General features: G+C 36.1%; 1 protein-coding gene and 1 long non-coding RNA gene across 3 annotated transcripts in view; one reads left to right on the top strand and one right to left on the bottom strand.

Moving 5' to 3' along the window:
• The window catches only part of CUNH2orf73 (chromosome unknown C2orf73 homolog), a 34,743-nt gene extending 28,563 nt beyond the window's left edge, over window positions 1–6,180 (top strand). The window contains 3 exon segments of the mRNA XM_046424015.2: window positions 4,426–4,541; window positions 5,845–5,952; window positions 5,954–6,180. Coding sequence (XP_046279971.1) covers window positions 4,426–4,541; window positions 5,845–5,952; window positions 5,954–6,046 — 317 coding nt within the window. The 3' untranslated portion in view covers window positions 6,047–6,180.
• LOC131423473 (uncharacterized) overlaps window positions 1–15,898 on the bottom strand; it is a 146,004-nt gene that overhangs the window by 112,217 nt on the left and 17,889 nt on the right. The window lies entirely within an intron of this gene.

Below are 15,898 nucleotides of genomic sequence, written 5' to 3'. Positions count from 1 at the left end.
GTTCTGTAGAGCAGGCTTTCTAGTTGTAAATTCTTTTAACTTTTGTTTATCATGGAAGGTTTTTGTTTCATCATCAAATCTAAAGCTTAGTTTTTCTGGATATAAGATTCTTGGTTGGTATCCATTTCTTTCAGAGCTTGGTATATGTTTTTCCATTATCTCCTGGCTTTGAGGGTCTGGGTTGAAAAATCTGCTGAGATACAAATTGGTCTCCCCCTATATGTGATCTGATTCCTCTCTCTTGAGGCTTTTAAGATTCTATCCTTATTCTGTATGCTAGGTATTTTCATTATAATGTGCCTTGGTGTAGATATGTTGTAATTTTGTATATTTGGTGTCCTGTAAACCTCTTGTATTTGGTTTTCCAATTTGTTCTTCATGCTTGGGAAATTTTCTGATATTATCTCATTGAAGAGATTGTGCATTCCTTTGGTTTGAAACTCTGTGCCTTCCTCTACCCAAATAACTCCTAAATTTGGTCTTTTGATGCTGTCCCATAATTCTTGTGTGTTCTGTTCATGGTTTCTTACTATCTTCACTGAGTGATCTGCTTTATTTTCCAGATTGTATACTTTGTCTTCATTATCTGACATTCTTTCTTCCAAGTGATCTCGTCTGTTGGTTATGCTTTCTATTGAGTTTTTAATTTGATTTATTGTATCCTTCATTTCAAGGATTTCTGACTTTTTTTTTAGAGTCTCTATCTCTCTCTTGAAGTATCTTTTGCTACCTGTGTTTGTTCTCTTATCTCTTTGTTGGAGTGATCATTTTTTGCCTGTATTTGTTCATTTAGGTCATTCTTTAATTCACAGATCATTTTAATTATGAACCTTCTGAACTCCTTCTCTGACATTTCATCAATTTTGCTGTCCATGGGTTCTGTTATTATAGTGTCCTGGTTTGTTTGGGGAACTTTCCTCCCTTGTTTTTTCATGTTGTCTATGTGTCTTCCTTTCTTGCAGTGTGGATCTGAGATGTTACAGTTCTTCCCTATATTCTTGTAGTATCCATGCAGATTGTCTGTACCTCACCTTGATGTTGGGCTTCCAGACCCTGCTGGTGTCCCTCAGTATATGCTACTGCATCTAAGGTTGGTGGTGGCAATAGCAGAGGTAACTCGAGATAATAGTTAAGGTGCCGAAGATGAAAGCTATGTCTTACAGAGATGGGGCTGTAAGAGTGGGCCTCACACTCCCTTTGGGATGCCTGCTCTGAGATGCAGCTGCTTATAGACCCTGTCTGTTGTCAAAAAGTTAGGGGCTACTGTGTGGGGTGGGAAGGGCTATGTTGATGACTGCAGTGTCTCAAAATGGAAGTGGGTTAGGCTTAAGCTCCCAGGTGGGAGGGGGTTGAACTCTGACCTACCCTGGACATGGTTCCTGCCCAAGTCGGTGTGGACAGATGTGGGTGGGACCTATTCCTGAAGTAGTCTTCTGTTCTGAAGAGGCAGACCTGTGCTGGAAGGTGGGCTCTGGTGGGTGTGGGTGGATCTGAGCCACAGGGTTTGACCTCCCTAGGTAGTCTGCTGGTCAGAAGAGGTGGTCCTGTGCCAGAGGTGAGGCTCTGGCAGGTGTCTACCCCGCTGGTGGAGGTGTCTCTATTTTCATTTCTAACATTTTGCATGATTTTTTAATGATCTTTACTCTTGCCTCACATTACTGACAACGTCTATGTATATTCGAAGTTATCTGTTAAGCTTCTTTTAATTATTGGTGTACTGCTTCCCATGGTATATGTTAAACTTTTCTTTCTGTTCCAGGGTATGTAATTTATCTTAGATCATGCTCCCCAAAGGCGATCAGTGGCCTTGTGTGGACAAATGGTTAAGACCAGGCTCTGGTTTGCATACCTCCCAGTGAATTTAAGGAAAGAAAACAAGACCTAGGCTGTGTAGAGCTTCCGACATTACAAAATCAGTTTTGACCATCACCAGTTGCTGTCACTGTACTAGGCCAGTCCTAAAGTCAGGAATCCACTCCTGCTACCCTAAAACTCTTTGAAAGAGGCATCACTGAGGGAAGGCACTCTCTTGGTGTTTCACATCCACCGATGCTGACAATTGCTGGAGGAAAAGTTGAGCAGAGAAGCCCAAGGGGACAGCATGCACCCATTGCCACCAGTTTCTTATCCTGGGGGGACTGCTGTGCTGGCTGATGTTACTGTGTTGACAACAGATGGCTGATCAGTGAATGCCAGTTTCTGTGGCTCTGGGGCAAGTCATGATCTTCCCAAGGCAATGTGAAGCAAGGCCTGGAGCAAATTTAAAAGGTCTCTCTCAACCTATTCTCTCTTGACTGCATTTGAACCTTTCTATCCTCGAGCTGCTGCTCACCTGTCACACCAGTTCACTAAAGCCTTCATACCCATCTACTGAAGGCTTTGGGTTTCTCACAGCTGTTTTGTCTTGGTTTGTTTGTTTCTTTCTTTCTTTGATAGGTCATTGGATTCATGCTTTTCTTTCCCTTCTGGATTTTCCCCAGAATAGAAAAGACCTAGACCCTTGCTGAGACCCCCCATAATTTGACCCCAACATCCTAGAGACTTTATAAATGTTGCCCTTAATCCTCACAATTCTGAAAACAAATTATCATTAACCCCATTTTAGAGAAGAGGAAATTGAATCTCAATAAAATGATTTTTCCAAAGTCACATGGGTAGGAAATGTAGTGGTGCCAGAATTTGAAAATATATCAATCTTCTATCAAAACCAAAATGGTTCAATTAAACCCCAAAATGGTTTAATCCATTAACCTTATATGATTAATGCTTAAATTTAGAATTGCTTTATTTTATTCAAGAAGTTATCAAACGAGGACCCAGAAAACATTAATGTTCTGTGAGCTGAAACTTGTTATTCATTCAAAAAAATGGTAGTCCTTTCTCAATTTGCAGAAAAACAATATGAATTATGGATAGGATTTTCTCAGTGTTGTGGTTATTAAATTTTTAGCACCTGCTGTTCTTTGTGTGCTAGCAAGTTCTAAAAGAAAGGTAATGACTAGGTTAAAAAAAAACAAGTAAAACAAACAAACAAACAAAACAAAAAATTCGTTTTGAGCAGCTGATTTCAATTAGAAATCAAGAAAACGTTTATCAGTTAACTTTTGTTTCCTGCTAACTGGGGAAAGATTGCCATTCATATCATGTAATGTATTTATACATTTGATGTATAAATATCTGAATACTCATCATTCATGCTAGTAAAATTAACTTATGTCTATATTTGAATATAAAATTGAATTCATGAATGGTTAATAAATGTGAATTTACTAATATAATATTCTCTCATATGTAAAGATGTAATTAAAATAGATTTTACTTTATTTTTCATAGTTATATATGCATATAGTACAGAATTCAAAGAATACAAAGGTCAGTGAAAAGTGAATCTACCTCTCTCCACTTCTGTCCTTCAGTAACCCAAGTCTTCCTTCTACAGTAGTCTTTGATATCAGTTTCTTATATATCATTCCACAGATATGCTAATATATGTAAACTCTTAGAAACACTTCCTCACAGCCTATTCTCTTTTGACAGAATATGACCTTTCCTATCCTCCAGCCCAAACTGCTGCTCATATTTCATACTAGTTCATATTTTTTAAAAGATTAATTTTTTCCTTGACAGAATTACTACATTAAACTTTTGTGATTGTCAGCAGCCACTGGAAATCGCTCTGATTCTTTAAATAACTTTGCCTGCTAAAAATAAAACTAAAATGAGTTTTTAAAGTATTTAAAATGTTAAACATATGTGAAGTAGAGACCCACAAAATGAATATATACTCATCATCTTGATTTAAAGATACTTAAAAATGATTTCTAAAGTGTCTTATGCTCTTGCAAATATTCAGAGTCTCCGTCATTGGGTGAAATAAAAAGGATTGTGTATTCAGCTACAAGTGCAGCAGCCCCAGGGTCTTCCAGTGCATTCCGTGAAGATAGCTGGGAGGAACTTGAGTATGGAATGCCTTGTGTGTCACCTTAGCCACTTGGTCCCGACTACAGATTCAGCATAAAATTTTTCATACTCTTTCTAATAGTAAAAAATAATTTGACAAATAAGTTAGACTTAAGTTTTCTCTAAAACTTATTGCTTTCTGTGTAAAAGAGCATATCTAATAGATTTTTAAGGCCAATAGTTTTTTTAATATGACTGTATTAGTATTAATATTAGATGTAAAAATTAATAATTTCACATGTGGGGCAAATTTGGTTGTTTTGCTTTGGTCCTTTTCATGGAAAAATCATGGTGAATCCATTATATTTATTGTGTAGATATGGGTAAGTAACCTTGAATACTTAGAGAATATATCATTCTGTGGGCATTTTTATAAAGCTTGGATACTATGAATACTGATTATAATTCTATAGACAAATCTAATTTTTATTTTGACTTCCCAAAAAACTCTATTCTTTTTCTTAGTTCCACTTGCCTCTCCAGATGCATCAGCAGAACTTCAAAACAAGTTTACAGAATACATGTCTTTTATACACCAATATGATTCCAGGAAAACTCCCAATGAGCCCATCCGGGGAAAGGTAAGACTTTATTTAGAATTAGTTATTTAATACATTAACAGGTGTGATGGCCAGCATCTCATTGGGGGGTTCTTCTTCCTGCCGAGGAGAATGTAAGCCACCCTAAAACTTAAAAGTCTAATACTTAATGAATAACAAAACACAAATATTCAGAAATATATTTACGATAGTGAAGCCCCTGATTGATCTAGTCCACATGGGTTCTGGAGCTAGACAGACAAAAGATGGCTCCAGTGGTTTATTAAGGGGGTGCATTAAAGGCAAGGATAAGGTTTCAAGGGTGGAGTTTTGCCTTGAGATGTCTTTCAGTCAGCAGGTTGATCGACATCTTGGCAGGTCACACCCATCTCAGGTGCCGTGGGAGCCATGGAAGAGTGGAACAGAAATTCACACTGTCCCTGAGCAATTGACCAGAGAAAATGTCCACTGGTCATTCCCAGACACCAGATGTTTCCATTCACTAGGCTTCCATGGGCGGTGACCCACATGCAATCCATGGACAGCTCATGACAATACATTAAAGCAGAATAGATTTATGGTAGAATATAAAGCCTTTGGAAGTCATAATCATCTTTCTAAAAGGTTATTTAAACAAACTAACCTAGTTGTTAGTAGGATAGAATCCCAACCACATGCATAGTAAAAAGCAAGGAATGATGTCATAATTTGGAATCATAGTTTGGGAATTTAATTTATTTAAATAATTAAAATTATTTGCTTAAGATAATATCAAAGCAGTTAATAAACAATTTTTGATATTCTTAATGTGCATGTGGGGCAGGGGGATGCAAATCAGGTTATAAATCCAGATAGAAATGTAATAGTGAGTAGTTGGATTTTTTTCAACTACAGATGTTTGCTTTTATATTTCATTATAAGTAAACCTTTTGTTGGAACTCATAGACATTTGGGACATGATCATAAATTCTTAGATCTATGAACTGTTTCTGTTGTATCCATAGTAACCTATACAACAAGAAATAATATTTGATATGAATAGCCTTAAACAATCCAAATGACAGAAAAGTTGAGAAATGGGAGATAATGAAATATTTCTTCTTTGACTTTCTACTGCTTTTTCCTTCCTGCTCATTTTCTGGCACACCCTATTTTGTAATTTATTTACAAGTTTAGCCAATAAATATTATGGTGATGTCTTTAGTTTTGGACGAAGGAGACAGCCAATGAAGAAGCAGAGAAGTAAGTGCCTGCCTCACCAGGACTTGACCTAACCAACAAACTCAGCTGCGTCTTCCGGTGATTTGTGTTCCCCTGTTAATGTCAACTTTGTTTTCCTTTCCAGAGACTTGGAACTTTTGTGCAGAGAGAGATAAAACCAGGGAGTAGGCCAATAGTTCCTAAGGGAACAGAGGTATTACTGAATGCTCCGGGGCGGTGTTCATCAGAACAGCTCGAAAAAAACAGAGAAAGGAAATCCAGCGGGAAGCAGAATGATCTCACCAGGTCTCTGCCAACAAAATTCCCAAGAGCTGTTAGAGACTTAAAACTCACTTATCAGAAACAGACGTCGGACAGGCAGCCAAGGCATGCCCCAGAAGCCCTGAGAGGAGAGAAGACGCAACTATAGGACATTCTCTTCTCACCAGGCCAAAGCCTTTAAAGCCACCAATAAAAAATCAGGATAAGTTGCCTTCTTTAGATAAAAACATAATCACTGGAACGTAGAGAAATTTCGCAATTATCATGCAGGCCCTGGTGCCTCAGAACATATAGTTTACATAAATAGGAAAAAGAAAAAAAAAAAAGATAAAATACCTCCAAATGTGAAGAGTGAACTCCATAAGCGACAGATTATGAGACATTATTTCTATCACATTATTTATAAACAAAAAAATTTTGTTTTGTACAAAATTAATGTTATTAAATAATATAAAATTGTTAAAGGAGAGGCCCTATGAGACATCCATTAGTTATAGCTCTAGAATCAAAACGAACTGGGGTTGGATATTGGTTCCACTTCATAGGAGCTGTGTAACCTAGAATAAATTACTTAACCTCTCTAGACTTCGGTTTTCTCATCTGTAACATGAAGAAAATAGCAATTTCCTAAAATTGTTGAGCATGAGATAGTAATGTATGTTGATCAAAACGTGGTCCCGTAATCGCATTATTACGATTACTAAATTAAAATTTCAACTTAAGGATAATGTAAATTATAAATTTAAATTTTCCTATAAATTTAAGTTTTCCTCCTTTTTCTAAACTTAGAACTCCTATGTGTTTCACAATTAAGAGTGTGAACAATCTAAAAACATTTCTGCCAGTACAAGATATACACATACAAACACACCCTGCCTTTCTTTATAGATTACATGGGTACTTAGGATATAAAAATATTTCCTAAATTATTGTCTATTTTACATAGATCATTTCTAACACTAATTAAGCCTTTAATTTTTGGCTGAGTTTGGTAAGGATGAACTCTACCAGCTATTCTAATTTGGTGTATTTGATGTGCCATAGTGTATCCACTATATGTTGTGTTACATATGAATAGAAGTGGGTGAACTATTGCTCTGCTATAACGAGTATTTCTGGATTTCCATTGGATGCTTCTCACTATTATCTGCAGTACTGAAAAGACTAGCTTTTTCTTTATCCCTTTATCCTCTTTCCACTAAAGAAATTTTAGTAGACTGCAAAAGAATGAGTGCCCTCAGGATGTATTTGTGTGTTGGGGACTTCTGGATCTTACAACATGGCAAACTAAAACTAATGGTGAATCCCTTCTATTACAAACACCTTGAAATCCTGAATAAAAGGTTTGGATAACAAACAAATATATAACCAAACTCATACAACAGTAAAACTTTCATATTCCAAAAGAGTGAATTTGCTCATTTCTGTGTCAATATATATCCTGAAGCTCTTTCCTTGTCAATACATGCATACTACCTTCTTATGTTAATAGATTTCCAACCTTCGTGGTACAGATGTACTGCTATATAACTGCAATAATAATAATGAAAGCTTTGATGTGGGAAGAAGGGAAAGGAAGGTAAACAGTCTGGGAAAAGGTCTTAAGGGCTAGGAATTTAATTTTTTTAAATATTTGTTTTTTAGTTGTAGGTGGACACAATAACCTTTATTTTATTTTTATGTGGTGCGGAGGATTGAACCCAGTGTCTCATGCGTGCTAGGTGAGCGCTCTACCACTGAGCCACAACCCAGCCCGGGACTTCAATTTTAATCCACATTTGAACAGGGATAGAACCTTATGGTTTCCAAGGTAGAGAGAGAGTTGAAGCATGTGTGAAGCGAGACTCTCGAACAACTGACCTGTCAATACAAGGCAGGCTCCATTCCACAAGACAGCAAGAAAGTTTACCTCTACCTGAAGCTATAGATAGTGAGAAAGTAAAACCCTGTTTATGCCACATTCCAGTTTGCAATATGAATTTACATGTAGGATTTCTCATAGTACACAAAATTAACATAAAAATCCTGCTAGTGCTATCTCTGAGGTATCCGACAAAAGCAAATACAAATTCCCCTAGAGAGATATTTCTGTGATTCTCAGGAAAAAAAAAAATCTCCACTAAAAATAAGGTCACAATCAAAAATAACAAATCATACAAAGAAGAAAAGCAAACAGAGCAAGAGTCTTCAGTGCACAGAATGATTCAAACTTCAGAACCGGAGATAAGAGAATCAAAGCACTTTGGAATAGAAGATCCATCCTCCCTACCCACCCTGCTACCCCAACACTCTCCACCTCTCCTTATCCACTGACTCTTAGCTTCAGCTGTCAGACCTCCCCTCCCAGTAGGCGTCTCTGCCCATATGTTGGGCTTTTGTTTTCTTCAGTTTGATTGTCCCAACATTTGTTCTCTTGTAATATATTTCAGAATTTACTTAAAATCTACTCTTTTTGGTCATAAGTTTCCTGGTTTTCTAATTTTATTAAAATGGATTTTATTATCTGTATTTATCTACAGGCATTTTTATGAGATTTAGGGGGCACCAAGCAGCAAATGTGTACGTTCAGTCAGCCATCATGAGTCAATCTCTAATTCTCTATTAAGTAAATTATATGCAAACTTAATTAAGTTTAACCATTAGTAAATATCACAGTCTCTGCAGTGGACCTCCAGGTTGACTAATACTTATCATTGAGGACTGACAGAGTCTTTCTGTCCTAGAGAATGCATTAGCGATAGGAGGAGGACATGGAGTCAAACAGCCCTGTCAGTGAGCTACTATCATAGCCTTGGTTGGTTCTCAAACTTTTCAAATATGAGGACATCTTTTCTAATATTTTTTTAAATATTTTTTTTTAGTTGTAGATGGACACAATCCCTTTATTTTGTTTACTTTTATGTGGTGCAGGGGATCGAACCCAGTGCCTCATGCATCCTAGGCAAGTGCTCTACCACTGAGCCACAATCCCATCCCTAATACTTTTTTTTTTTTTTTTTATTAATTGTGCCAGGGATTGAACCCAGGAGCACTTAACCTCTGAGCCACATCCCTATTCCTTTTAAAAATATGTTTTCTTATTTTAATACAGGGCCTCACTAAGTTGCTTAGGGCCTTGCTAAGTTGATGAGGCTGGCTGTGAACTCACAATCCTCTTGCCTCAGCCTCCCAAGCTGCTGGGGTTACAGGTGTGCACCACTGCACCCAGGAAGAATATCTTTTCTTTTTTCTTTTTTTTTTTTTTGCTCTTTTTTTTTTTTGTTAATTTTTTAAAATTTATATGACAGTGGAAAGCATTACAATTCATATTACACATATAGAGCACGTTTTTTCATATCTCTGGTTGTATACAAAATATATTCACACCAATTCGTGTCTTCATACATGTAGTTTGGATAATGATGACCATCACATTCCACCATAATTTCTAACCCCATGCCCCCTCATTCCCCTCTCACCCCTCTGCCCTATCTAGAGTTCTTCTATTCTACCCATGCTCCCCCTCCCTACCACACTATGAATCAGCCTCCTTAAATCAGAGAAAACATTCAGCATTTATTTTTGGGGATTGGCTAACTTCACTTAACATTATCTCCTCCAACTCCATCTATTTACTTGCAAATGCCATGATTTTATTCTCTTTTATTGCTGAGTAATATTCCATTGTGTATAAATGCCACTTTACATGAAAAAATGTTCAGCATCGCTGGCAATTAGAGAAATGCAAATCAAAACTACTCTAAGATTTCAACTCACTCCAGTCAGAATGGCGGACATTTTGAAGACAAGTGTTGGCGAGGATGTGGGAAAAAAGGTACACTCATACACTGTTGGTAGGACTGCAAATTGGTGCAGCAAAGAACATCTTTTCTATATTAAAAAATGCTTCTGGCTCCTCACAAAATAGTAATTGAATTTTCAATATCCATAGTTTGAGAAAATGCATAATAACAAAATGCAGTGATTACTGCCATGTTCAATTCTCTGTTTTGTTTTTTTTTAACTGTGAAGGGTGTTTCTGTCCAAAATGAATTCCATAGTCTATATTAAAGTCATAACTGCCTGTCAATACAAATAATGCTCTTAATTTCACAAGAATTTGAATGTCTCCGTGTAATTCCCTCATCAAGTATTTTCATAGAATGATAGCTTTTACAAGGATATAGGATTTCTTCCGAATTATCAAAAAACCAAAAATCAAACCAAGTCCATATAATTTAGTATTTTAAAACACCTTAGTGAATGTATTAATGCTTTTCAACCCTAACAGTGCTATTAATAATAACAAAAATTTGTGTAATATGGTTAATAACAAAAATTTGTGCAATATGGTTTAAGTGTTATGTTCAAATTTATTAACTCATTTGATCCTTAAAATAAATCCTATAAAGCAGGGGAAATAATAGCATTCCAATTTTACAGCTAATAATAAGCTCAGAGAACATAAATGATTTCTCCAGCTGTATAGTTAACAGAGCTACGACCAGAACCAGAGTTTCTCAATGCCCAGTCTAGTTCATTAACTCACAGATGTCAACCCACAGGAAAATGCTAGCCCATTACAAATGAAAATACAAGGTCAATGCAAGAAGTATCAAAACAAATATTTTCAATATTTTTATTGAGAGACTAATTTTACTGCTTTAGGGGATTTAAAATGTTCTGTTGGACTTATTATCACTATGATGGACTAAATGAATATGGGGAAAACCCCTCATTCCTAACAGATAAATAAATACTGTATAAAATATAACAAAAACATTAAAATGTATACAGCTAAATACTAAAACAAATTAAATCCCTCAGGTCAGAAGTGAAAAACAAACAAACAAAAAAAACACTGATCAAAAAGTGAGTCTAGGCACCTGGCACAGTGACACACCTGTAATCCCAGCGGCTCTGGAGGCTGAGATAGGAGGATCTTGAGCCAGCCTCAGCAAGGGCGAAGGGCTAAGCAACTCAGTGAGACCCTGTCTGTAAATAAAATACAAAATAGGGCTGGGGGTGTGACTCATTGGTCAAGTGCCCCTGAGTTCAATCCCTGGTACCAAAAAAAAAAAAAAAAAAAAAAAGGTAGGGGCTGGAGTTATGGGGTAGAGAGCTCTACTGGTATGTATGAGGCACTGGCTTCGATTTCCAGTACCACATAAAAATAAACAAAATAAATGTATTGTGTCCATCTATAACTAAAAAAACAAAAACAAAACATGTTTTTAAAAGCAAGCTGAACAGGGAACTGAAGAATTAGAATCAGAAGATTAATTTAGGGGCTGTGACCTTCATGCCTGAACTGGAATGGGTGGAGGCTGCATGTGCTGTGGAGTTGGAACCGATCATAGAGCTTGGATCCTAGAGGAGCTTTGCTGCCATGAAGAGGATCCTAGACTATCTCCTCCCATGACCTTGGGAATCAGTGGATGAGGCTGACTGATTACCACCCAGCAACCTGTCTACCAAACTGAGCTGTGTGCATGGGTGGGGTCCAAAAGTGCTTTCATGAGTAGTACAGGTACTATGCTTTGGTTCTGAAGTGTCCCCCAGAGGTACATGTCTTAAGGGCTTGGTCACCAGCCTGTGGTGCTATTAGGAGGAGGTGGGACCCTTAGGAGGTAGGGCCTAGTAAAAGAAGTTAGGCCATTGGGGTACACCCTTGAGAGGAATATTAGGATCCTGATCCTTTCTTCTCCTTTTTTTGCTGCCTGGCTGCCATAAGGTGAGCAGATTCTGCCACCTTGTACTCCCTGCCATGATGGCCACAGGCCCAAAGAACAGAGCCAAATGACTGTGAATAAAATCCCTGAAACTGTGAAACAACATAAATCTTCCCTTCCTTTAAGTGGATTTATTTTTTTTTCTGGTATTTTGTCATAGTAACAGAAAGCTGACTAACACAGCAAGGAACTCAAGCAAATATGAAGCTGTCCCATAGTGACACTGTATAATCCTGAATGCATGAGACACCAAGATGATAGGATTAAAACAAAAACAGGACAAAAACATAAGAGTCAAGGAAAAAACTATCCAGGGAAGGGAGTTAGCAAAATTCATTTTTTTTTCTTTTTTTTTTTTTCTCTTTTTTCTTTTTTTTTTATTTCTTTTTTTTTCTTTTCTTTTTTTTATAGATTCTGATATGACATATCATGAATTTCTTAATTTTATTTCTTAATAAAACTTTAAAAATAAAAATTCCACAATCCTTCTATTGTATACATGAGAAAACTGAGCTTACAGGTAAGCAGAAAAGCTATGCCACATGATTACTAATTTTTTTTTTTAATTTTTTTTTATTGGTTGTTCAAAACATTATAAAGCTCTTGACATATCATATTTCATACATTAGATTCAAGTTGGTTATGAACTCCCAATTTTACCCCAAATACAGATTGCAGAATCACATCGGTTACACATCCACATTTTTACATAATGCCCTATTAGTAACTGTTGTATTCTGCTACCTTTCCTATCCTCTACCATCCCCCCTCCCTCCCCTCCCATCTTCTCTCTCTACCCCATCCACTGTAATTCATATCTCTCCTTGTTTATTTTCCCATTCCCCTCACAACCTCTTATATGTAATTTTGTATAACAATGAGGGTCTCCCTCCATTACCATGCAATTTCCCTTTTCTCTCCCTTTCCATCCCACCTCATGTATCTGTTTAATGTTAATCTTTTCTTCCTGCTCTTCCTCCCTGCTCTGTTCTTAGTTGCTCTCATTATATCAAAGAAGACATTTGGTATTTGTTTTTTAGGGATTGGCTAGCTTCACTAAGCATAATCTGCTCTAGTGCCATCCATTTCCCTGCAAATTCCATGATTTTGTCATTTTTTAGTGCTGCGTAATACTCCATGGTGTATAAATGCCACATTTTTTTTATCCATAAAAAAAGAAAAAAATAAAAAATAAAGGAAAAAAAGAAAGAAAAAAAAAAGAAAAGAAGAGAGAAAAAAAAGAAAAAAAAAAAAGAAAAATTCAGACCTCAGGAATTACAGAAAAGAACACAAACAGACTGCAAAGTAAGTATACCTAATAACATGACATAAAAGAATAAAAACGGGTCTGGGGTGTAGCTCAGTGGAGGAGCACTTGCCTAGTATGTGTGAGGCACTGGGTTCGATATTCAGCACCACATATAAATAAGTTGATTCAATAAAGGTCCATCAACAACTAAAAAAAATTTTAAAAGAATAAAAACTATACAGAGAAACCAGAACAACATAAAGAAATAGACATAGGGGAGTACATAAAGATAAAAATATACCATTTAAAAAAAAAAACAGTTCTGTAGACTAACCACAAATTAAGAGTTCAGTAAGTTGGAGATAGGAATGAAGAAATCTCACAGAATATAGCAGATAAAAATATTAAAAAGAAGATGCACATAGCTCATGATGGCCACAGGTACTTTTCTAGCATGCACAAAGCTCTGGATTCTATCTCCAGTACTACCACCAAAAAGAGAGAAAGAAGGAGAAGAGGGGTGGAAGGGGAATGGGGGAGGAAGGGGGTTAGCAATGATGGTGGAATGTGATGCTCATAATTATCCAAAGTACATGTATGAAGACATGAATTGGTGTGAACATACTTCATATACAGAGATATGAAAAATTGTGTTCTATGTGTGTAATAAGAATTGTGATGCATTCCGCTGTCATGTATTTAAAAAATAAAAGCAATTTAAAAAGAAGGAGAAGAAAGAATAGAATGGTACTAAAGTTCCAGAAGAACATAATAGGGGAACTTGAGAAATAGAAATTTGAAAATAAATAGCTGTGACAGATCTACTACTTATTCCCCAATAGCCAGTCTCCTCTTCTTCCTTATTAATAGAATTACCTATCTTTAGCTGGAAATTTGTCTAACCAGAATAAAGACAACATTTCCTAGCTTCTCTTGCAGCTGGGTTGACCATATTATGGTCCTGGGGCAACATCCAGAAACATCATTAAAAGGAAGGAGGTGGACCCCTCTCTTTAGTTTTTCCTTCCTGGTAGCTGAAATGCAGATGTGATGATTTAAGGTTTTAACTAGCTTCCTGAAAATAAATAGAAGTTTCCTTGAGCCCCTGACATCATCATCACACACCACTGGATGACATAATTTGTGTAAAAAAAAACCTTCTATCTTATACAAACCACTCTAATTTAGCATTTTTAAAAGTCACTTACAGTCGAAACTAGTCCTAAATTATACAATGACTGAGAATTTTCTAGGATCAAAGAAAAAAAAATTTTTCTAGTCTTCATGTCTTTCAGGAGTAATCTGAATATTGAACTAAAAAAATAAAATTAGATCCTCACATAGACACACAGAGTAAAACCACTGAGCATCAAATGTAAAGAGAAACGCCTTTAAGACAAATCAGAAATAAAAGAGATTCTTATTTATAAAGGAAAGACAATCACGATAGCAGACTCTTTATTCACAAAAATAGATGCGAGAATGGAGTGATATCAAAAGTAATGAAGATAATGATGGCCAACACTGAATTTCCTGACAAACAATAATTCAAGAATGGAAGCAAAATATGAACATTTTCAAACATGCACAGATTAATTATAATATTAAGCATTTATATATAATACAATTATACAAGGCACTGTTTTACATACTTTATATATTTTAACTCATAATCCCCATGACAACCCTCTGATGTAGATACTACAATATTACCATCTTAGAGATAATAAAACCAAGATACAGGGAGGTTAAGTATTTAAATATTTGTCCAAGGTCACACAACTCTCGTGTGGCCAAACTGGGACTCAGGCCCAGGCATTTGGCTCCAGAGTCCATGGTTATTCACTCCGTTACTCTATCTCCATGACTAACAGAGTTAGCTACCCACAGATCTTCATTGAAATAACTACTAAAAGATGTCATTTAAAAGATTGATGTCAAATCTAGACAGAAAAAGTAGAATATAAACAGAAAAACAAGGCAAATAAATCAGTAATTGATTAACCTGAGTGTTAACTGAAAAATTGTTCTTTTGTGAAATGTTTTAGATAATGTTCTAGGAGATTTTTTCCCCCTCACATTGTCTTTATTTGGCGAAAGAAAATATTTGACAACTCTATGTCAGTTCCTTCAAAAACTATGCTAATTTATCTAGTCTGTGAAATCCTAAAGTCTGGAAATTATTGATCCTATCTACTGTGCAAAAGGGTTTTTTTTTTTTTAAAGCAGATTTGCAAGATCTATTGCTAATGTGTCATACCAAAAATCTATGCTTATTGGTAATAGGATATTTTGTTGGGTAATTGTGTTCATGACAGGCTACATGAAACCATTAGAATTGCTGTGCTGGGGCATGCCCCCCCGCCCCGCCCCCCGCAAAGGGCATGCCATAAATCAAGATGTAAGAGAGGAGAAAAAATAACCGATTTCCACCACAGAAATTCATTGCCAACTTATTAAGATTCACAGATGGAATGCTTTTGGTTGATGAATTATATAAGATGATCTGCAATATTTCAACATGAAGACAGAGCCCCCAGTGCTGGTATGTACCCACCAACGTCAAGGATAGATTTTGTGACAGAGAAAACATGTTGCTTTTTATTTGTATTAATTTCTTTATTATAAAAATTTCCTCCAATTACTCTGTCTTCTATTTTTTTTTAAGTTCTGTAGATTTAAAAGCCTAAAATTGTCATTCCTAGTTTCCACCAGGGGTTGGTTCTAGAACTCCCACAGATAACAAAATCTACAGATGCTCAAGTCCCTAATATAAAACTGCAGAGTATTTGCCTATAACATATGCAAATTATCTCTAGGTTGCTTATAATATCTAATACAAGGTAAGTGTTATGTAAATAGCCATTATACTGAATTATTTAGGGAATAATGAGAAGAAAATAAAGTCTCTTCCTTATAGATGCAATTTTTTTCCAAACATTTTTGATCCATGGTTG

This window comes from Marmota monax, unplaced genomic scaffold, assembly GCF_021218885.2.
Source record: "Marmota monax isolate L192 unplaced genomic scaffold, Marmota_monax_Labrador192_F-V1.1 WCK01_AAM20220418_F8-fsc00015, whole genome shotgun sequence".
In the NCBI taxonomy this organism is placed as follows: Eukaryota; Metazoa; Chordata; class Mammalia; order Rodentia; family Sciuridae; genus Marmota; species Marmota monax.
The sequence above is the reverse complement of the archived record's forward strand: the minus strand, read 5'-3'. Positions and strand labels throughout refer to the sequence as shown.